We start from the raw sequence: 24,335 nt of genomic DNA on the forward strand, positions 1-24,335 counted from the left end.
TGGAATCTCCCCCTTCTTCTTCATCTGCCTTCAGCTTGCATTCTTTCAGTGTTACCAGCGGCAAAAATGAGTTCTGCAATGCGACGATTGGTGGGATCTGCACTGAAGAATGCATCATCTTCTTCTTTCAAAACTAATGTTATGCCGAGAAGGTTTTATTCAAGTGGTGGAAGTCCTCCACGCAAGGTTTTGTGTTGGGAGCTGCTGGGGGTATCGGGCAGCCATTGGCTCTTCTGATGAAACTCAATCCTCTGGTGTCAAAGTTGGCGCTCTATGATATCGCTGGCACTCCAGGTGTGGCTGCAGATGTCGGCCACATCAACAGCCGTGCTGAGGTGGGTTCCTCTTTTGCTACCGCGTTTTTTTCGTTCTCTTTATGCTGGATCTGTTCTCTCTGCGAACGATAGAGATGTTTTGATTTTAGTTTCAAGGGATCTCCATTGGGATCGATCGTACGACGACCCACTTGGTAGGATCTACTTTTCGTTAGTGTTTTACCTGTTATTAGTTCTTTGATTTTACGTTTCTGATATTGTCCATGGTCAGATTCTTCATCATTTTGCATAACAGAGTCATCACCTGAAAGAAAACCAACATGATAAAAAGTGAAATCGGGTGCTAGAGACAAGGATTTTGCTGGAACAAGACCTTCACCTCAAACCAAACATGGTTAATCCCACACAAATTGACCATCATTGTGTAGTGAAGAAGAGACACCCACTCCATCTGGAAATGCAAGAACAATTGTATACCCCCATTTCCCTAGTTTGTGCAAAGCAAGAGAAAAATAAACATCTCATGAAATCAATAAAATGGTAGAGGGAAGATGATTATCAAGAGAAAATGAAAACATATACACTAAAATCGATTTATATGCTGCATCTTTCCTTCCATTGGGAAGGTCAATGAGGTTGACTCCAGTCTTTTGACAGCCTTCTCTCAGTCTTGGAGGAAAATTATTAAAATCTCCATAATGCCGAGAGCATAGTGACAACACCTGTAACCATTGGATGCAACCCAAGAGCCATCTTAATATTACCTGCTACATCCTCTGGATGGACTTCCCCAGGAATAGGGCAATTTTCAATATCCCAATTTAGAAATATCCTCTGACTTTATTAACCAGTACTTATTCAGTGACCAGTAACACATGGGATAGTATTATTTGCAATTTTCTTAAGGAACTTCATCAAGCTTGAAAGACGAGCCATATCTATTTTGCAATATAACTTTTACGCATCTTGCACATTCAAAAATGCCATTGCCCGAAAGATGCATTTAAACAAGCTGACCCCAGACAATTTTGTCTCATGAACACATGCCCACTACTAGAACAATACTAATGTGGACCTATGCACTGAGAGGAAACCGAAACCATGTTGCGAAGACCTGAAACAGAAAATCCCCAAATATATCCTCAGAAGGTCAAAGTCCAGGTTTATTTGGAAATCAGGAAATTCTGTTCCTTTCAAATACGTTTATATAATCTGTTTAGAAAACGGGAAATATCATCTTTATGGGGTCACATGTCCTGTACATCCTGCATTAGTTAATAACAAGTCATGAAATAAAATTGATCAGTAATCAAACAAGTCATGTTGCTAGAATCACATCGCAAGAGACTAAAAAACAAAATCATTATGTCAGCCTTCAACTTTCTCACAATATAAAAGCTCTCATTTCATCTTATATATTTGTAATAAGAATTCCTCAATACAATATATAAATTACATCTTCCAAAATGCAAACCATAACCTCTACTCTGCATATTTATATGTCGCTATAGATAAATTACAAACCTGTAATTCTCAATATCATTTAGAGCTTTGTTCCATAACTCTAGCATTTTCTTTTTAGAAACAGCTTCAAACTCTTGAGAAGCCAAGAACTTCAAAATGCTGTTGAGAATCAAGATGTCAATTACTTGCTTAGTTAACTCTTTAAAAAATGTATTTTGACAATGCTCTAAATAGTTTGAAATCATCTATCCTGAGACATTAAGATTTGATACTTACATCTAGACAAAGAATGGTGACTGCAACATCGGTGGATTGTTAATTTTAATAAACTTTAGAACCACCGTCAGCAACAACGAATTTCCTTTTAATGTCGCGTTCCTCCATCACAATTGCAACATCTATAAATTTTTGAATTAGTGCTTCAAGTTATTAAACACCAAATACATTGTAATCAAGATCTTCGGTGTATCTTTGTTAGTCCAGTGTTGAAAAATTTGGCAGCAGAATTGCACAGGAATGGCTTACCAAAATCCCATGCAGTTCTCGTTTGAATATTTCTAGGCTTGCTTCTGCTGCATATTCATCAACATTCAAATCTCCTTGGAGGATCATCTCTCCATCCCCATCTTCGTCATCTTGTTCACTTCAACTTCCATCATCCGAACCTCCATCTCAATGTGAAGCCATTTTCACTTCTATGCCATATGCATCAAAGTCATCACATAGGTCATTACAAGCACCTAAATCTGTGAATTCTTGGACTCCTTTAAACTTTTCCCTTCTCTAACTTTCCAGTATGTTCTTTCTTCCTAAGCACATCTCTTGAATCATTGGTAGAAGAGTTCATTTTTATATTACCTTGTATGAACTTGTTTGATAACTCTCTTAAAGACACAAACTTATTGTTTCCTTTTCTTTCAATGATGTGGTGAAGACATCATGCATATTTTCTATCAAATTAACTAGATTATAAGAACCATACTCCAATAAATTGTTGGAAATAATACTGAGAGGGGGGGGGGTGAATCAGTATTATCAGATCAAAATTTTCAATTTCATACTCAGAAACATATACGCTACTTCAATTAAGTGAACCCGCATGTACACGCAACTGTGTCTAATGAAACTCGCGTATATCCAGAGATCTTATAATTCAGTTAGCTTAATCTTCAGTAAATGCATCAGATCATTATTAAGCATATTAACAGTAAACAGGTGCAGAATAACAGAACAGAACATCACACAAGAGCCACACACATGAACACAAAGATATAAGGTGGAAACCCAATGTGGGTGAAAACCACCTGCTGCAAGTCATCTCAATCTTCTTCTTAATAAGAAAATCCTTTTACAATATTTGTACTGGTGCAGTCTTATACCAGTACGGGAGCTACAACCCCCTTTGCTCTTGTACTAGCCGATCCATTTACTAGTACGCAGGCTGCTACCTGCTACAATGCTCCAAAGATCTCCTTTAGCTTTTGTACTAGCTTAGATACTAGTACGTAGGTGCTTGCCTACAATCTTCTCTCCTCCAGGTACCACGTTTCATCAATTTTCAGACTGGATACACTGAAGCACAACACATAATCTGTAAGGCCACTTTTCATCCAATTTTCATACTGGACCCTTAACTATCATTGAAGCTCAAAACGATCATCAAACTCTGAATCACTGAAACCCTGTTAACAACAGTGTCACCAGAACACAGAGCAGACACAGAACTCTGTAATAACCATCAGATCCATCTGCAACTTCAAATATCAAGCTTTACAATGTATACGCTACTTCGATGAATCAAACCCGCGTGTATATGCGCTTTTGCCAAGGACAACCCGCGTACAGATCTAAAAATAATTTCTCATAACTTGCAGCTGTACCAGACATCAATCATACTCATAATACTTATAGAACAATACATGCGTCAGTATGTAGATCTAGAATAAGCATCATAAAGATAGTTCATTTCAAACCATTTGATCCCGATCTCTCCTTAGATCTAGTTCTCCATCAACCGGTGAGATCTCTCCTTAGCTCAGATCAAGCAATGCATCATCAACCCATAACCCTGCATACTGGATCTAATGCTTCATCAGATATTCAAGACATTTCAGATACACTTGCCTAATGATTTCCTTCCCTTTATATAGCCTTAGGCCTTGTTCAATACCAAGAGCCAAAACCATAGAAATCCAATACCATCAACTTCAAAACTAGGGATCAACACGTCCGTCGAGACGCCAAGGTCCAAAACCATAGGCACAACTTCCAAGGAATAACCGCCATGGACCAAAGGTACTTTTCCACATACACGCGCTTTTGCTGAAGCCAACCTGCGTGTACACGCGACTTGGGCTTAACGAACCTGCGTGTATGAACTTTCTCTTCTTCTTATAGTCTGATCATCAATTCCTTGCTGCTGACCTTCTGTACTATGATTTGTCATCAGTGAGGTTTGCCATCAAGGACAACACTTATCTCATAATGCCAACATAAATATAGAGGTCTGCCAAAGACCTTTTGATATTCAGATGGAACATGTACAGGAAGCATACTTCCTCTATATATATTGAGAATGTGGACAAGTTGTCTTTTTAAACCTTGAATATCGCTAGGTTGCACCCAAAAATATGAAGTTTGTCCTGCATTTGTTTCATTAGAAGGCATTCCATGTTGACCAGAATCTGTGACAGATAATGTCTACATAGGTTTATCAAGTGCAGACAATATGACACTAGCTGTTTGAATCCTTTGCAATGAGGAAGATTTACCTACATGAGTGGGTAGAGTCCTTGAAATAGGAGCTGGATATTGTGTTGACCATGAATGCACTATAACATTATTATCATTTCTTATGAAAGAATTTGGGTTATATTCTCCAACCACATGAGAAGTTTTTGTCAAATCCATCGAAACATGCTTTGGATTTTTACAATAAATTTGGTTTGGAGTATTTCCAATGTTGTATCCATTCTTGAAGCTCCCTCTATAGACAATAGCTTCTTCATCATTTTGCATATCAGAGTCATCACCTGAAAGTTGGGAAGATGGTATTTTTGAATATGCAATTCACATTCCTACAACGAACTCTTAAGCGTGTCTTCATGAAAATGGCACGTAGCACGGTCAAAGAGCAGCTTTGGTCTTGGGTTGGGTTTGATTCCTAGCTTGTAAAATTTTCCAGATGTTGTAGTTCGAACTTCGAAGATGAAAGTACAAAACATTGGTAGACAAACTGCTTAAGAGTCATTAAGCATGTAAAGGGTTAACGGCTGAGTATTATATTTTGTGTGAAACAAGAAGACAGGAAATTAACCGTTTCCCTGAGAAAATGCTTCAGGGACTGCTTGCCAACCTACTTTCTCTATCCAGGACTCTGGCTTCTTTTTTGGTGACTTGTGTACAAAATGCATTTGATTGCTGCGACTGCCAACTTGACACCACGTACAGCTCTATAAGAAGATCAGTGAGAGCTTAAGAACATGTGTTTCTTCCGGTTAAAATCCAGAGTAGTGTGGATTATGTATGCTTTTGTATATTTTCAACTGTTGGTAATACTCGTCATGGTTCCTCTTTCTTCTCCTTCATACCAAGTTAATTTTGTTTGCCTGAGTTTGGTTATGGTATTGTGTTTAATGATGGTGTGATTCCTGGCTGATTTTACATGCCTGAATTCCATGTGTTAGACCTATGAACCAAAGGAATCCTACTGAAGTAGTTAAAACCTCTTTGATTTGAAAAGCAAATACCCATTAAGCTAAGTAGGTTCCCGAATCCCTTGATAGTTCCAAGAACAAAATGGAGGTGTATTCTACAACCTGAGTTGTGTCCACTGCCCCACGCCCCCTGCTCCCACCAAGCGTGTATTGAATCAAATCCATGCATTTGGTACATTTATGATTTAATATGGATACTGGACTCAGAGTGCAGCTTCAGAAATCCCAAATACATATTTCCAGTTTAGCTTCAGAAATCCCAAATGCATATTTCCAGTTTATCCAAATAACATAGTGTTTTGGCTTTTGTCAATTTTACTCGAAATCCAATGAGCTGAGCTTTACAGCCTCTAAGAAAGAGGGAAATAGTCATAGACACAATATAGCTAGAAAGGTTCAGGCTGTCTATGTAAGAGGGAAATAGACACAATACAGCTAGAACTGTAAGAGATGGCTTCTTATTTCAATGCTTTGAGTAAGCATCCCTGACTATGTACGGGAGATCGTCTTTAGACCAAGTGTTGACCCTGGCTGTCGAAAAAGAGTCTCCATCGTAGGCTTTGAAGCTCCATGGCTACTAGCTTGTGCAACATGTTATTGTTGCTACGGGGTAGTGTAAACTATGTAATGTCTTAAGAGCAGAAACGATTCATCATGCAAAATGGATTAATAAAGTTTAGTAAAGCAAGAACTTTTTTGAACTTTATGGTTTTATGCCATGGTCCTTTTATTCAAAGAGTGGTTGTCAATGATCAAGTTTGGTGTCTTGAGTCCCTTCTTTAATATTATTTTATAAAAGTTGGCCCTTTTCCTCTGCCTTCAAATTGCAGGGAAGATGGTATTTTTGAATATGCAATTCACATTCCTACAACGAACTCTTAAGCGTGTCTTCATGAAAATGGCACGTAGCACGGTCAAAGAGCAGCTTTGGTCTTGGGTTGGGTTTGATTCCTAGCTTGTAAAATTTTCCAGATGTTGTAGTTCGAACTTCGAAGATGAAAGTACAAAACATTGGTAGACAAACTGGTTAAGAGTCATTAAGCATGTAAAGGGTTAACGGCTGAGTATTACATTTTGTGTGAAACAAGAAAACAGGAAATTAACCGTCTCCCTGAGAAAATGCTTCAGGGACTGCTTGCCAACCTACTTTCTCTATCTGGGACTCTGGCTTCTTTTTTGGTGACTTGTGTACAAAATGCGGTTGATTGCTGCGACTGCCAACTTGACACCACGTACAGCTCTAGAAGAAGATCAGTGAGAACTTAAGAACATGTGTTTCTTCCTGTTAAAATCCAGAGTAGTGTGGATTATGTATGCTTTTGTATATTTTAGTAGTACAATGGCTACCTAAAGGATCCAATGGCTACTTAAAGGTAGGTCCCTTGTCGCACAAACAAAAAGATCTTATACATGAATTTGATGTCTCAGTTGGCTGTGACCTTAAAAGTTGGATTATTAATATATATCCCTAAGAGACTGGCACCCCTCTCAAAAGTTTGTAGATCTCTCAAAGGTCTGCAAGTCTGGTCATGGATGCAACTACCTTTGATACAGTTGCAGATTCTTTTATGGATCCTCTTAATGAGCCCAAAGGGGTCTAATCACTTGTCCAAATCTTGTAGTCAAGGAATGCAGACAGAAGGTGTGCCTTTCCCATCATGTTGCTTACAACTGTTGCCTGAAAATGCCAAAACACAATGCCAATGCCCTGCATGCTAGATAAAGTTAATAACAGTCTGAAGAAAGGTACAGATATAGATGACAAGACCTCCTTCTAGGGAATCAAAATGGAAAATGACGCTTAAATATCCAATCAACGAATTAGAATTTCACCACTGAAGTTCAACCCAGATTAAATTGCTTGCTAGGAAATGTTGATCTAGAAATCATCAACAAGAATTCAGATGGGAGAAGAGAACAGTTGAAATCCAAAATTGCTTTGAATGCACTCTGTCAATTGCTAAAACAAGAACAATGCTAAATCCCCCATACTTAAATGCTTTTCTTTAGATTGTGGGTTGTTCAAGAGAGGAGAACTATAATATTTATTTCTGCAGATTCGGTCCTCTTAAGGCATTTAAAACAGAAAACATTTAAAGATAGTTTTACATTTTAAGGATAAAATATCTGGAACCTTTCATCATGACACCTATAATGTCATTTAACAGGCATTGAGTTTTGCAAGTTTGATCTTCAGGTTACACCGCAGTAGAGCATAATTTCCAGGGTCATACGCTAAAATTATAAATTGGATCCTGGGGTTCTGCTGATAACTGTACAAGTATGTATATGTCATTTTCAGACAGAAATGGTTTCCCCTGTGAAATCATCTCCAAATCAGCTACAACAGCAGGGAAGGTTTACTTAACATCTCAACTGCAAGCTCTCTCCACGAGAGCAACGACTGACAAATGATGCAAGGTAAGCTTCTGAAGATGTAATCTAAGGTTAGATTTTTCGATTTTCTTTTGGATTAAATTTAATATGGTTCATTTGTTTTAAAATGGGTCCCACGATGTCACTTTGCTTAAGCACCACTTTTCTTCCCTTAAAAGCAAAGATTAGCAGGTTCATTGCTCCCTGTACACAAAGGAGCAATGCATCGCCCTTGTCCTTACTGCAAGGAGCAATGATTGCCTAATGCCCTTCAGCAGCAATGACCTGGTCAAGCTTTTAGATTTGTTCATTTTTTAGGGGATCACTTTGAAGAGGTTTGAATTTTCAATTACCTCATCTAATCGCTTGGGAAATTGTACTAAACTTTGAATTCACTAGGACAAAGGGTCTGGAATCATCCTCCTCTCCTCTCCTCACCAAGTCTATATAATGAAGTCATTCCTAAGGGACAGAAAGAAAGCTCTCTCTAAGATTTTTCAGCAGCATGTAATTATCTCTCTCTGGAGTGGCTTCATTATATAGACTTGGTGAGGAGAGGAGAGGATGAATCTAGACCCTTAGGTCTTGCCATTGCCAGCCCACAGCACTTTCCAGCCTTGTTCTTTCATCACTGCTTTTTCTCATAGTAATGATAAAATTCAACTATTTTGATTCATTGTAATGTATGGTTCAAAATGCTGGTATGAAAAATATATGACAAAATACACATAAAAATTGTTACAGATGTATAGTAAAGGACTGGAATTTCCCTTTAGATTCAATTTATTGTTTTTATTCAATAATTATTTACTAGAGAGCCGCTTATGAACCACCTGTGGACTTTAATATAGTTTCTTTCTTTCATTCTTAATATTGGGTTTCCTAAGATTGAGATTGTTCTATTTAACAGATGTTTGTGGATGAAGTGCTGGAGCTTGTAGAGCTTGATAGCTTGAGAGACACATTGGTGGGTCTTCCTGGTGTGACTGGTCTATCAACTGAGTAATGGAAGAGACTAACCATTGCTGTAGAACTTGTTGCAAATCCTTCAATCATATTCATGGATGAGCCGACATCTGGTCTGGATGCCAGAGCTGCAACTATCACGATGCATACAGTTAGGAATACAGTGGACACAGGCCGAATTGTAGTCTGTACTATCCATCAGCCAAGTATAGATATTTTTGAAGGATTTGATGAGGTAAGATACATCTCTAACTCCTTACAGGTTGTTAATATAGCCAAATCTGAAATTGTGATCAGACACCCACAAAAAAAATATGAAAGCATGCATGAGACCACATGTCATGGAAGGAAAAATATTTTTCACTAGAAATCCAAACCACTGACAATAATCATAGGGGGCCAATTGGTAGTGATGTATCTAGAGTTCGGAGAGCTATATTTAAATTTCAAATCCAAGGCCATGGAGTAAAATATTTAATATCAAAGGTCTTCAACAAAATGGCTAGTTTTGAAAAGGTTATAAGATGGATTGTAGGAAGAAGTAGATGGTTCTGTAAATTTCTAGAAAGGAAGATCTTTTAGAAGCCCACCAATATCAATATTTAAAACAATTTTCACTGCCCACTCTGAAGGGCAATGCATTTGGACTGTTACACTAAAAAATGTCACCTTGACTACTTACAGTTAGTATGGCTCAAATCAACAGTCATGCTACCCTCTTAGGCAAGTCTCATGCCTCTGTTATCCATCTCAAACTCAAAGAAGAGAGAAAGTCTTGTAAAAACTATGTTTATCTCTGGGGTCGCAGGTTCTCTCTAGCCTTACCTGCGGGGACGCTGACCATGTTCACAAAATCTGCGTCCATGGACGCTCTGTATGTCAAAGGACAGGTGCGTCCTTCTGTAAAAGGCAAAATGCGCAAGTTTCATCTTAAAAAAGTTACTTGTGGTTACTTCTAGAACATTCTAGAGGTCGGTTTGATGAAATGGATGTACCTCCAGTTGGTTCATGTATCTCTATTAAGGAGGAACTTATCCCATCAATAAGGGAGCTATCCCACCCAAAGAGGGGGATGATCCCATTGATGGTGGACCTGAATAACCTCTTTACAGCACTATAAATAAAGGCATTGAGCCAGAGGGAGGAGAGGTTGGAGCTATACATTTTCTTTGGGTAAATGCTGCAGGATTTAGGTCTTCCATTAGAGCCCTTGTGAGGAGAGATTGTCTTCACTTGATTCTACTTGGGAGAGGGTGAGCTTTGTCAAAGTAGAGGAAAACCCTTGATGGACCCTGGGAGGAACTTGCACAACACCAAGGCCAGGTTGTAAGAGTTTCTTTGTTTCGTTATTAATACAAACTGGTTTATTTTTCTCAATAGCTTGTGTTAATGAGTTATTTCATGTGTTCCTTGGTCTGCATGTTGAATATATGTTTTATTATATGAAATGCAAGTGCTTGGTAATTGTTTGATTGTTTGTGGTTGCAGGAATTGACTTGAAGGAGGAGCTCATCCGGATCGTCAAGAACGGACTTCAACAACAGCGTTTTGGAATAAGGTAAGCCTAAACACTTGTAGTTTTCATGTTGTAAAAGGTGTATTTAGAGAAAGATCACTCCATTTTGTCTTGTTTGTCATTAGAATGTCTTAGACTTCTAGGAAGGTCAGTCGTGTCCGCACCCTTGACAGATTCCGTGTGACAAATTGGCGACTCCGCTGGGGAATCCATTAATGTGAAAGTCTTTTCCTTTGTGTGAACTTTGCTCTGAGAAAATCATTTTTATTTTTTGGTTTTTGACTGTGAGAATTAGTATTTGGGTGGCTTAGCTTTAGATTTAGTTAGATTTGGTTTTTCTTAACTTTTTCAGAAGGACGCACCCTCTGAGTACTGCACAGTGCGTCGTTGGACGCGCTGTTGCCGTTTGCACAGACCGGGCCCGCGCCTGTTCTAACGGGTTGCCTGCGTCTTCCTGTAAAAATTTAGGAAAACTCCATTTTTGCTTTAATTGCTTTTAGTTTTTGGTTTTTCTTAGTGTTTTCTGCCCAGATCCTTTAGTACCCTGTCAAAAATTTTCACCTAAGCTTGTTCCTGCTCTTAGCTTTCATCAATTGGGTGTTTTGAGTCTCTTTTTTGAGAAATTCTTGATTTATTTTCCTTTGGTCATTACTTGGAGGTTTTTCTCAGTCCTTTCACAATTTTGCATCTTTTTGCTTCTGTTTTTGCAAAAAAATTTCCCCCTCATTCGCCGGGGGGGGCTAAATTGCGTATGAGTGTTAATCGCCTTCGAGTGTTTTTATATTTTGATCTTTGGAACTCTCACCCAATTTTCTCGACTTGCACTTGATTGGTTCTTAGATCACATTAGAATCATCTTATGTTTGAGAATTCTCTTGCATAGATCACATTTGCATAATTAGAATTCTCCTTTTCAGAATATGAATGAAAAATGTGCATAGATTACATTTGCATACTTTTCAAGTGAATTGTGCATAGATTACAATTGCATAGTTTACATTCTGAAAAATCGATTGTAGATTTAGATCAGTTTTCTTTGATTTGAATTTGCATAAAAATAAAAATGAAAAAATGGTTTGGAATTGATTTGCATTAGTTTTTCTTGATAAAATTAGTGCATTAGGGAATTTGTTATCTTTTCTCTTAGTGATCAATTCTTTGCATTGTTGGAAGTGAATGGAAACTCTCTCCTTACTTTAGTTAGGATTCATCGAATTGAAAAGATTACATTATCATATTCGATTGCATTCAATTGAGTCGGGTCATAACACCATTGGTTTCATATCCATTTACCCCTTTGAGTAATAACAACCTTAATAACACAGCGCTTAATTAAAATTCATCTAGTAATTTTTACATTTCTAGGGCTCTGATACACCAATATAGCTTAGGCTAGTGTCTTGGAGTAGGTGAGTACTTAACTCTCCAAGATAGTAAAACCAAACAAGTAGCTGATCTTGAGTTAGAATCAAATCCAATTGTTACATTTACACTCTGGGAAAGCTCCTCTTAAAGGAGAAGCACGAGCTCGTGTCCGAACCAGTGAGGGGATCATTCCCCCCTCGTTGGGAACGACGCCAGACAGTACGTATTACAAACGGTAAACCTCGGATTAACCGTTGTCGAGGAGCCAGGGGTCACTTATCGGTAAACCTTGGATTGTTGTCAAGGAGCCGGTAAGGGGATTGAGCTTGCTACTCTGCCCTTGCGTGCTGTCGGAGTTTAGACTGTTCCCCCAGGTGTATTTGTTACTGTTGGTGACCTTAGTGACCATAATCTTTAGGGTTCTACCGAGGTGACGGTGGAGGGAAGGTCCCACTGTACCTGGAGCAGACGTCGGCTATACTCACTTGGATTTTCTGGGGGGTTCACTTCACTCGAGACGGTTAAAGTGGAGGAACTTGGTCCAGTCTATTCATTAAGCAGGTTGCCGGGGTAACTGTTCCACCCACCACTTCTGTACTGAATTCGGCGATGTTGGGCTTCATCACCAACTAGTGTTTTCGGTCCGGAAGGCTACTGTTTGTGTATGGTTTGACTCCTAGATTTGATAGCGTGTGTTAATTTGTTTGTTTTTACTTTTAGAGACCATAGGTGTGAATTGTGAATTTTAATTGTTAGGTGTGAATTGTGAATTGTTAATTTTAGTTTTAAATTTTTAATAAAATTCACAGAAGTTGAATATAATGGCAAATGTTCCGGAATTTATCAACCTAGGAACCCCTCCTAATGAGAATCCTAGTACTTTTCCTTACTTTGGAAATGTTGGTCCTCCTTATATGGCTACTTTGTCATTACCTGGATTTACAATAGGTTTACCGATATGGTTATTTTCAACTTCGTTGGCCCAAAGTACTCCAATTGTTCCACCTCAACCAGATGCTTCACCTCAACAGAGTTCACCATCTCAACATCACCAACCTTCTGTTGACCCTTTACCTTCTTCGCCTAATTTTTCTTCCTCCATTTCTTCCTCTTCGCCTGGTAAAAGCCTTGATGCTAGTAACCAGGAGGCTAAGAAGAAGAAGAAAGGGAAGAAGAAGAAGAAGAAGAAGAAGCAAGATAAGAAAGAAGTCAACCAACCAACCATGGCTGTAAGTGTTAGTTGTGTTGAGGAAAATTCCGACATGCATCGTAAACCCAAATACCCTTGCAGGCTTTGTAAGGGTGACCACTTCCTTGTCAATTGTCTTGGTATTCCAAAGGTCTTGGAAGTATGGTCAGAAAAATCTCATCAACTTTCCATTGATCCATCAACTAGTGATAGTCAGGTTCCTGGGAAAAAGGGTAAAGTTAGGTTTCCTTGTAAGTTATGCAAAGGGAGTCATCAAACTCACATTTGCCCTCACATGGATGAAGCCTCAACATTGTTGGAAAACCTTACTGTTCCACAGCAAGAATTTCCAACTGGTTACCGTAAACTTTCTCCCAACCTACCGTCAACTGACGGAGTGATTGATCTAAATTCAAGTACAGTCGATCACACTCTCCCATTGGAGAGTGAAACTCATGTCACTCAGGTTGATGATCCATTAGTTGATCAAGTGGTCGATTCAATTTCACATTCGGTCGATCACGCTCTCCTTTTCGAGAGTAAATTTCATACCGCTGATGTTCTTCTTGTTACATCGGATTCTTCTATGCCGGGGGCATTTCACCTGTTTCTACAGAACCCCCTCCAAGTACTGAGGTCTTTTCCTTTGATTGGAATAGACTGACAGAACCTCGTCTTCCTTCCTCCATCCCTTTCCAAATCATTGTCAAGGCTGGTGGTAGGGACGTACATCGTACTCAGGTAGATGAAGGTGCTTCTGTTAGTATTTTATCCTCAGCTATTTGGAAAGCTTTGGGTTCCCCTCAGCTTGCGCCTATTACGCAGAATCTGAAAGCTTTTAACAGAACAATTAGTGAACCTTTAGGGATCCTTCCTAAGTTTTCTATTACCTTGGAAGGTAAAAATGTTTGTGTTGATCTTATGGTAGTTCGAGGTCCCTTGGATTTCAATTTACTCCTTGGGCGAGACTATGTTTATGCAATGAAAGCTGTCGTATCGACACTCTTTCGCGTGATGTCTTTCCCTCACAATGGCAGTATTGTGACTGTAGACCAGCTTTCGTTCCCTAGTCTTTTTTCAACTACCAATAATATGACACCCCTAAATGTTCCTGATTCTAAAGTGGTATCTACCCTGCCACGGGTTAATTATGTGGCAACTGATCCCATGTTTTCAGTTACCAATGTAAGTGAGCTTCTCACTGTTGATTTAGATCCGGTAATTGACATGGAAAACTCTCTGGGATTACTTGAACACGATGTTCTTATCCCTTTCGAGTCCCTTGACATGTGTTCCTTCCAAAGAACTGTTCTTCCTTCTGATGAAGATCTCTTGGAAGCCATGATCAAGGTGTGTCCATTGACATGTCTTTCTTCCAGTTAGAAGCCATGATCAGTGTTTACGAGGATAGTTTTTTCCTTTATCAACCTCGTTAAAAAATGAAATAGGCTAGCACGAGGATAGTTTGTTCCTCTCTCAACCTCGTTAAAAAATGAAATTGGATGTTTTGAGGATAGTTCCTGTTACTGAGTCAACCTCATTAAAAAATGAATCAGGTAGGATAGGTTATATAGATAGTTAGAAAGTAGGATGTGTGTGAGGAAAGTTCCTTTTACTGAGTCAACCTCGTTAAAAAATGAATTAGTGTCTGCGAGGATAGTTTTTTCCTGTCTCAACCTCGTTAAAAAATGAAACTGGATGTAATGAGGATAGTTCTTTTACTGAGTCAACCTCATTAAAAAATGAATCAGCTAGATTTTAGGATATGTAAGTAGATTGTGAGGAAAGTTCCTTTTACTGTGTCAACCTCATTAAAAAATGAATCAGTGTGTGTGAGGAAAGCTCCTTTTACTGAGTCAACCTCATTAAAAAATGAATCAGTGTGTACGAGGCAAGTTCCTGTTACTGAGTCAACCTCGTTAAAAAATGAATCAGGTATGAGGATAGTTCTTTTCTTGTGTCAACCTCTTTAAAAATGAAACAACTCCCTTTTCAAGTTAAATATTGAAAGTAAACCTTCATTTCATCCAGCCGGTTGAATGCAATGAAGTCTGGGGGGCATGTACCTCGTTTTGCATCATTATACTGGGGGCATGCGAAATTTTTGAGCATAGTTCCTTGTCTTGTGTCAAGCTCGTTAAAAAATGAAACAAGGGTAGGTTAAGTAGGTAGATTGTCGAGAGTCGTCATGAGCATAGTTCCTTGTCTTGTGTCAAGCTCATTAAAAAATGAATCAAGGATTTTAGAGCATAATTCCTTGTCTTGTGTCAAGCTCGTTAAAAAATGAATCAAGGTTTTTAGAGTAAAGTTTTTGTTAGGTAGATTGTAGAGAGTAGTTATGAGCATAGTTCCTTGTCTTGTGTCAAGCTCACTAAAAAATGAAACAACTCCCATAAGTCTTTCCAAGATCTTGAAAGTAAAGCTTCATTCCATCCACCTCATTGAATGCAATGAAGCTTGGGGGGCATATACCTTGGTTTGCATCTTTATGCTGGGGGCATGTGAACTTATAACAAGCATAGTTTTTCGTTTCAAGCTTGCATAAACATGAAACCGAATCCGAGCATAGTTTTTTTCCTGTGTCAAGCTCGTTAAAAAATGAAACAAATCCTCCTCTAATTGAGTCAAGAGATTGACTAGATCTCGTAAATGTTAAGTGTTTAGGTTAGTTATTTCAGTTTTTTGCATAATTTTCTTACAGTTTTAGGTCAAGTCTTTCAAATGATCTCGTACTTGAACCTTCATTTCATCCTAATGGTTGAATGAAATGAAGCTAGGGGGGCATGCACTCTAGCAGTTATGCTTAGGGGGCATCAAGCATAGTTTTATCTCTGTTTCAAGCTTGTGAAAAAATGAAACTACTTCGAAGCATAGTTTTTCTCTGTTTCAAGCTTTTGTAAAAATGAAACCTATCTCGAGTCAATTTCAGTTATTTTCAAGACTCGTTAAACTCATGAAAATCTCGAGATTATTTTGCTATCTTTCATTCTCGTAAAACAAATGAAAATGCCGAGTTCTTTCCGTCTTTTCCTACTCGTAAATTAAATTGAAAGTCGGCCATATGAGTACATTTTTATCCCTTTTTCGAACTCATTAAAACTTACGAAAAAGTGAAAACCATGAGTACATTTTTATCCCTCTTTCGAACTCGTTAAAACTTACGAAAAAGTGAAACCTTGGAGTTCTCTTTTAAGCCCTTTTCAGACTCCTAAAACATGAAAAGATCGCCGAGCGTTTCTTTTACACTCGTTAAAACGGAATTAAAAGACGGTCCCCTTTTAGCTCTTTTCTGACCGTAAAATCAGGAAAAGATTGCCGGGTTTTTGTCGTTTCAAACTCGATAAGGAAATAAAACGACGTGTCCTTGATCGCTTTTTACTTTTCAGGTCGACGACACTATTATGAAAGTACTCCTTGGTCGCAAGATCAAGCAGTTCCCCCAGGTATTATTTTATACTTTTTCGGGCTTGAGGGACACAAATATACGAAAAAGTTCAACGTGGAGTCTCCTTTAGTTTTTTCAGACTCTCTAAAATTGAAAAACGCCGAGTTTCTCCTATACTGGGCTCGTTAAACTTTTACAGTAGAGGACCTGTTCAATTACAAACAGGAACGAACCACTCCTTACTAGGGTTCGAATTTAAACTAGGTTGGACTCGTCCGAAGGATGAGCTTATAATCAAGCATATGTTATCCTCCTCAAGCTTGTTAAAAATAAAGAGGTACTTGCTAGAAATGGTGGGGGAAAAGAGGGAAGAATGAACCTGTTTGTCACCATTTGTCTCAGAAGAAACTTTATTACCACTCTTGAACACGACACTTTTCATTCACCTGGGTTGGGAAATGTTTTACCTCACAGTTGACCAAATCACTTTGAAAGTCTTTAACCGGGTTCCGGGGATTAACTTTGAGTTATTCGTCACCAAGCCATCTGTTGTGTCGTTATGTGTTCAAGAGGTCTGCAAGCAAAAACTTTCATCTGCAAAATACTTGTCATCCATTTGACCATCCCTGAGTCAGTCCTTACAGCAACATTTCTTCAACTTGAACAATGATTTCGTGTTGTGGGCTTGCCTGCAACGAGTCGCTTTCTATCGACATCGACACATTATCTAGAAAGATGACTTAGGAATCGACAGTACCTTGAAGTCTGCATGCATCAATGGCAGGTTTCTCGCCTTTGACGTCAGTTTACATCATTGACTTTCGATCAAAGGATTCCGTGAAGTGTTCGACATCAAAACATCTATTCACATTTCACGGGTTGTGCTTGGTACTTTGAGAACCATTGACATTACTGGTGGTTTCTCTCACGCTTGTTAACGGTTTACATCATTGACTGGTAATCAAGTGGTTTCTACCATGTTCGACATCGAATCATTTAATCACATGGCTAGAATCGTACCAATTTGGGAAGTAGAAGTGAAGACCCTGGATCTAGTTTCTACCATCCAGGCTGCGAGGAGTTTTGTATTCATTATCTATGTAGACTAATCATAAACAGATGGCTACGTCCATACTGTGTCTACAAAAGTCTATTAAAATGATGTACTGCAAGATCATTCCTATATCAGAATAGTTAGTCCATTAGTTAAAGTTTTGAATCTGAGTATGGGAATGCCTACCTCAGTGATGATATAATCTTATCCATGTATTTTGTGTTGAAAATTGCAGGTTCCAACCAGGCCATCCACAAGGCAATCCTTGAAATGATAAAGCGCTTCACCCTTCCTAGAATTACAAAACCCTATTCTATTCCAGGCTTCGCACTTTAGGGGGCAATCTGTTACACTAAAAAATGTCACCTTGACTACTTACAGTTAGTATGGCTCAAATCAACAGTCATGCTACCCTCTTAGGCAAGTCTCATGCCTCTGTTATCCATCTCAAACTCAAAGAAGAGAGAAAGTCTTGTAAAAACTATGTTTATCTCTGGGGTCGCAGGTTCTCTCTAGCCTTACCTGCGGGGACGCTGACCATGTTCACAAAATCTGCGTCCATGGACGCTCTGTATGTCAAAGGACAGGTGCGTCCTTCTGTAAAAGGCAAAATGCGCAAGTTTCATCTTAAAAAAGTTACTTGTGGTTACTTCTAGAACATTCTAGAGGTCGGTTTGATGAAATGGATGCGCCTCCAGTTGGTTCATGTATCTCTATTAAGGAGGAACTTATCCCATCAATAAGGGAGCTATCCCACCCAAAGAGGGGGATGATCCCATTGATGGTGGACCTGAATAACCTCTTTACAGCACTATAAATAAAGGCATTGAGCCAGAGGGAGGAGAGGTTGGAGCTATACATTTTCTTTGGGTAAATGCTGCAGGATTTAGGTCTTCCATTAGAGCCCTTGTGAGGAGAGATTGTCTTCACTTGATTCTACTTGGGAGAGGGTGAGCTTTGTCAAAGTAGAGGAAAACCCTTGATGGACCCTGGGAGGAACTTGCACAACACCAAGGCCAGGTTGTAAGAGTTTCTTTGTTTCGTTATTAATACAAACTGGTTTATTTTTCTCAATAGCTTGTGTTAATGAGTTATTTCATGTGTTCCTTGGTCTGCATGTTGAATATATGTTTTATTATATGAAATGCAAGTGCTTGGTAATTGTTTGATTGTTTGTGGTTGCAGGAATTGACTTGAAGGAGGAGCTCATCCGGATCGTCAAGAACGGACTTCAACAACAGCGTTTTGGAATAAGGTAAGCCTAAACACTTGTAGTTTTCATGTTGTAAAAGGTGTATTTAGAGAAAGATCACTCCATTTTGTCTTGTTTGTCATTAGAATGTCTTAGACTTCTAGGAAGGTCAGTCGTGTCCGCACCCTTGACAGATTCCGTGTGACATGGACACCTAGGTAAAACCTGATAATCATGTGTGTAAAGCAATGCTTATTGAACAAAACCTTGCAAATATTTAATGATGCTTACTTTCCCAAACAATCCCAACTACAATAGCATTCTTTCTTTTTTTGCAGCTGCTGTTGATGAAACAAGGTGGTCAAATTATATATGGCGGTCCACTAGGTTGCCATTCAATCCATGTCATAGAGTACTTCCAGGTATATGATTAATGTTTGCTAATGCAGCATATGTTATTAAGGAATCTTACAATTTATTCAAGTCTCATTGAATCTAGCAACTTGAAATGTCCTGGACAGGCTATTGAAGGTGTGGCAAATGTCTTTCTGTTAACATAGTGGGTTTTGCCCTCATTGTAGATGCTACAAACATAGAATCTCTATTCCACCAATTTCATGCAGGATTTGCACCAGATCTTGTCTGTTGAATCTCAATATGGTAGTTAACTCCGATGGTGAGATAATGCCGCAACATACTTCTAAGAGGGCACTGAAAGTGCTATGATTTAACTACTTGACTACAATCTACTTGACATTTATGGCTAGATTGAAATTTGGGCTGTGCTTATTATTATTATTAGCAGTAGTAGTATTTGCTATTGATAGGAGAAGGTTGAAATTGAGGTTGGGCTCACACTATTATTGTTTTTGTTTGGTCAAGGCCTTTTGACTGGCGTGGGTGAAACACCTTAATTGCATCTATTCATCAAAGTCACGCATGACTTGCAGATGGGCTCATCTGTGCAAACCTCAATAGCACAGGGGTCATCATTAACAACACCTCTGCATTATCATTGAACTGGTGTTTATCACGTTAACCCGACTTCATATTTTGGAATGACATGGGCAGCCGCATTATCATGGGAATATGCCTCCTGGGTTTTGAACCTGGGTCATCCTCATGACAAGCACCCTACAACTTGCCACTAAACCACAGCCCAATGGACGAGGTAGTTCATATTTTTTTGATGAAAAGTGCATCTATATTTTTAGCAGAATCCACAGCTGGATCATATGCCTCTGCTTAATAGGACTTTTTGATCTGATGGATCTAAGTCATACTTGGCCTAATGACTACTTAGAAGTTAGAATAGTCTCATTGCATTGTCAATTTGTTATTTTGTGAGGATTGAATTGATGACCCTCTGCATATTGGATTTGCCTCTATATCCAACCTTTTTGGGGTCGTTTAGATTTGCCTCTTTATCCATGAGTAGATTAAATCAAAATAGTCTTCGCAGCGTAAATTAAACTAAGGTTGAATAAACTCCCTAAAGTGGCTTGTGAGATGCTAATTATTTATTACAGCATCACTTTTATACCTGGATTGGATAAGACTATACCCTGATTGAAATGTCGTATACCTGGATTGGACAAGATTATACCCTGATTGAAATGTGCGTTGGTATAGGTCTTCAATCTCCTACGAGCATAATCATTGCTTTTGGTGCTCTATCTCCTCGGTAAAAGCCAAAAGGTGGATTTTACTATAGAATACAAATAATCCTATTCTTGTTCACTATGAGGAGGACATACCATTGCTTGGGTCATGGAACAAGGATAACAAGTTTTACTTCTTTTGGAACTTTGCGATAATAATTTCTTTTCTTATTTTTTGGTCTACATATTTATCATTTAATTTGGTACTGCCATATTGATTTTATCATGCTTGTGTCACGACCTTGTCAGTAATTCACAGCAGTGTGACCTGGGTGTAGGTTGCAGGATATATGGGAGAGGAACAACTTGGCACAGCATTGGAGAATGCAGATGTTGTGATCATTCCTGCTGGTGTGCCTCGAAAACCTGGCATGACCCGTGATGATCTCTTCAACATCAATGCAGGGATTGTTAAATCTCTTTGCTCTGCAATTGCAAAATACTGCCCAGAGGTAAGTTGTCATGATTTATGATCTTCTTTGAAGTTTTTGTTTTCATGCAATTTTCTTATTGACTATTTCATAGGAATAAGCATGAAGTTCATTGTAAGTTGCTTTGTCGAAGGCTTTGTATGTTTGAGATCTATAGAGATGGCAATATATACAAATACATATTTGCAAGAATCTTTAAGCAAGTTGTTGATCTAGATTTACATACTGTTCTTGTATATAATCAATTCTACTGGAGAGGTTAACGAAGCTTGAAGACTTCTTTGAGTCAAACGAATAGGTGATTGACTCATTATTGACTCTTTATTTAGACAAATTGCAGCTAACTTTTGCCCATAAGAAGGAAATACTAATTGAAATGAACTTAAGAGTAATTAGTTGTGTAGTCCAATGCAAGTTTGCAGCCACTGTTAAAGCCCTGTTATTCTTGTTTCTCCTCTTGTAGTTAGTAACTTAGCTTTTGGACTTTTGAGAAAATTGGCATATGAATATCAATATAAAAAATATCCTTGGTCTTCTATTTAACTATGCACAAATCCACAGATCACGAGGTATCCTCTATAACATTATATATTACATACAATCAGTATGTACTACCATTAGTGTGGCAAGTTAATAGATAAAGAAGTATGTTTCACAATTATTTGTTTTGTTCATGTACTGGTGTGTGTGTAGAGTATGTATAGTATATTGTTACATATTATATAGATAGAGATATGGAGAGGGGGGAGAGTGTACTGGATAATGTTTTCCTTCTATCAGGAATGGTATATTTGGATTCAAGAAATCATCTAGAATTGGTTTTTATGGCATTGCTGAGGACTTGATATCCATGGCAGGCAATTGTAAATATGATCAGCAATCTTGTAAATTCTACTGTACCAATAGCTGCTGAGGTTTTTAAGAAGGCAGGGACCTATAATGAAAAGAAACTCTTTGGTGTTACTACTCTTGATGTTGTCTGTGCAAAGACGTTCTATGCTTCAAAAGCAGGGGTTCCTGTTGAAGGTATTTAAAATTCTGGCTTGTTATGCTTAGCTACTCTCAAATATTTAGTATTCTGTAAAATATTTTTATTTTTTATAATTTAATCATGAAATATGCATCCTGGGCAAACATGCCAGGCACTTCTCCTCATTTCAAGGATGGTATCATAGGGCTCAAGACCATCAGAAATATAGTCAGCTCAAGATGTCACTTGAGGGAATTGAACCCGAGTGGGAAGGATAACAGTCTTTGCACACAACCATCTGGGCTAGACCCAATACATGATATGCTGCAGGATCTTACCAACATCATGCTTTTTTTAACATTAGATACAATTCTCAGTTTTATGTTTGTTGTTGATGTCATCCTATGCTGTCTGCAGAAGTTGATGTTCCTGTTGTAGGTGGACATGCGGGTGTTACAATTCTTCCACTTTTTTCACATGTATATGACTTTGTTGGATCCTCATCTTGAGTTTGTTCTTTACTCTTGGATATTAGAAGATTAATTTATCAAAGATAAAATGAGATCATAATTACCTACCCTTCAATACAGTCAAAAAGGGAACATACACTTTTTTGTTTTGATAATTTTTTTAGGCAACACCAAAGCCAAACTCTGTATTATCTGAGGAGGACATTAAAGCCTTGACAAAGCGCACATAGGATGGAGGAACTGAAGTTGTTGAAGCAAAAGTAGGGAAAGGTTCAGCCACACTGTCTATGGCGTAAGTTTATGTTTTGGTCCTCTATAGTGGCTAATATGCATTCATATCTTTTGAATGTTTTTTTATTCTTATGTGACTGTCTAGAGTGCTGAATTTTTCATCTTGATGCAGTAGTTGGAGTCAGATAATCTTATCATGGTGTGTGCTTCATGATTTCATGCTTGATAAGTACCTAATCTGAGATTCACTGTCAGTGAGAATATGGCATGAAGGAGCTTCTTTCTCTTTATCTGAATCTTGTACTTCATACATTTGCATGTCTCAAATCTTTTGCCTTAAGCTTAGGTACTTATCCTACATGAAATCATGTAGCATGCATGTCTCAAATCTTTTCCCTTAGGCTTTCTCATTTGTGTGAAACTCAGCGGGTGCTTTTAACCTGTGAGGTTTGACCGATGGATTGTTGCCTTTCATTTACCTTAGTTTGATTGAAATGTTCAGAGTTAATCTAGATTCTGCATGCAAAGATCCTTCCCTAAGAAAAGCCATGAGTCTCTTCAAGGATGTTATTCCTTCTTAAACATAAGATATGTCAAATGGATCCCGCAAAAGTTGTGTGCTTGATGATGGGTAAATCTGGGTATGAGATTTACAAATTTGCACTTACATGTATGCCTGTGGTTGCAATTCACAGATAGGTGCATAACATCCATTCATTACCTCATCTTGAGCATTTGAGCATGGTTCATGCAAAAAACATTGCTGGTCAGTTAAATCCATTAGTTGAAAACTTGGAAGTGAAGAGTAGTGTTGTAGTCTTCTCTATGTTGATGAATGCTTTTTGAGACTTCAAAATGTTTAGACATGCAATTCCTTTTTCATCTTGCTCCTGTGTTCTCAAATTTTTTTTTTCTACTGTTTTTTAAGGCCAAATATAAACCATGGGATATATATTTTTACCCTGAAGACCTCCAAATCATTTGGAAAAGGAGGTGCTGCAGCAAAAGAGATGGGTTGAATTTGTTGTTTGGATGGACTCTATGGTATGTAATCTTAGTTGGATTTCCAATATACTTTTAAACCATATTTTCATTTTATTTTTTAGTACTATTAGATATTATATCTTACCTCATTTTATGGTTAACATTGTATAACAAAAACATGCGTTGTGTTATGTAATTAATACTAACATGTAATATTGATTTTTTTTGTCAGAATGCTATAGGTAATGATTGCCAAGACGATGATCCAAATTATGTTCAACATATATCAGGAGATGATGAGGATGAGGATGAGGATGATGGTGGTGAAGGAGGAGATGATGATGATAGTTGCGGTGTTGGTGATGATGTGGATCAGAGTAATGAGGATGGTCAAGATGATCATGAGGATGATCTTGGTGGTGGTAGCTAGGCATGCACATGCATTTTTTTTTATGAAGAAATTATTGTGTAGAATGACATTGTTATGTTTAGATGGGTGTTGTGAATTTACCCTATATCAATGAGACATTTTGATTTTGTAATCATACGATGAGTTTGATTTATGTATGTTGTTAATTTATCGTAACGATATTCATGAAATATTTTGATTTGTTAATCATATTTGAATTTTAGTTGTTTTGATTAAAAATAATACTGATTTTATTAGTATTATGTTGCTATTTTATACATGTTTTGAAAATTGTTAATGGCACATTGTTATTTTTTTGGATGGATGTTGTCAATTTCTCTTAAATTTCTTTACAAATAATTTTGAATTGTGATATCTGCCTTAATGATATTTAGAAACTATCATATATTTCACTATGAATCTATAAAGGGGGTCATATATGTAAAGAAAAATATACTCTATATAAGAAGTCAAATGCGGATGTAACCATGGATGCAAAATTGAAAGTAAAATTGGATGTTAAACTAGGAATTAATACAAAATGCAAACAATTGACATACAAAGTGTTTTAAATTAGAAGTGAAAAATTGTGCAATAGTTGACACAAAGAAGGGAACAAAACATGGCATACAAAAGGATATCAAATTGGGCAAAAACAAGGACACATAAATGGGCACCAAA

The 24,335-nt window shown here is 37.9% G+C and overlaps 1 protein-coding gene across 1 annotated transcript; it reads left to right on the forward strand.

The window, feature by feature from the left end:
* Positions 1-23,790, forward strand: LOC149205704 (malate dehydrogenase, mitochondrial-like). The gene is made up of 3 exons (XM_089393531.1): positions 1-335; positions 20,438-20,611; positions 23,478-23,790. Exons 1-3 carry the CDS (start codon positions 237-239, stop codon positions 23,673-23,675), a joined length of 471 nt encoding a protein of 156 aa, XP_089249657.1. The 5' UTR covers positions 1-236; the 3' UTR covers positions 23,676-23,790.
* The last annotated feature ends 545 nt before the right edge of the window (positions 23,791-24,335 follow it).

Source organism: Pinus tabuliformis, chromosome 1_2 (genome assembly GCF_031772625.1).
Source record: "Pinus tabuliformis cultivar Carrire ecotype Pingquan chromosome 1_2, CPIR1, whole genome shotgun sequence".
Classification (NCBI taxonomy): domain Eukaryota; kingdom Viridiplantae; phylum Streptophyta; class Pinopsida; order Pinales; family Pinaceae; genus Pinus; species Pinus tabuliformis.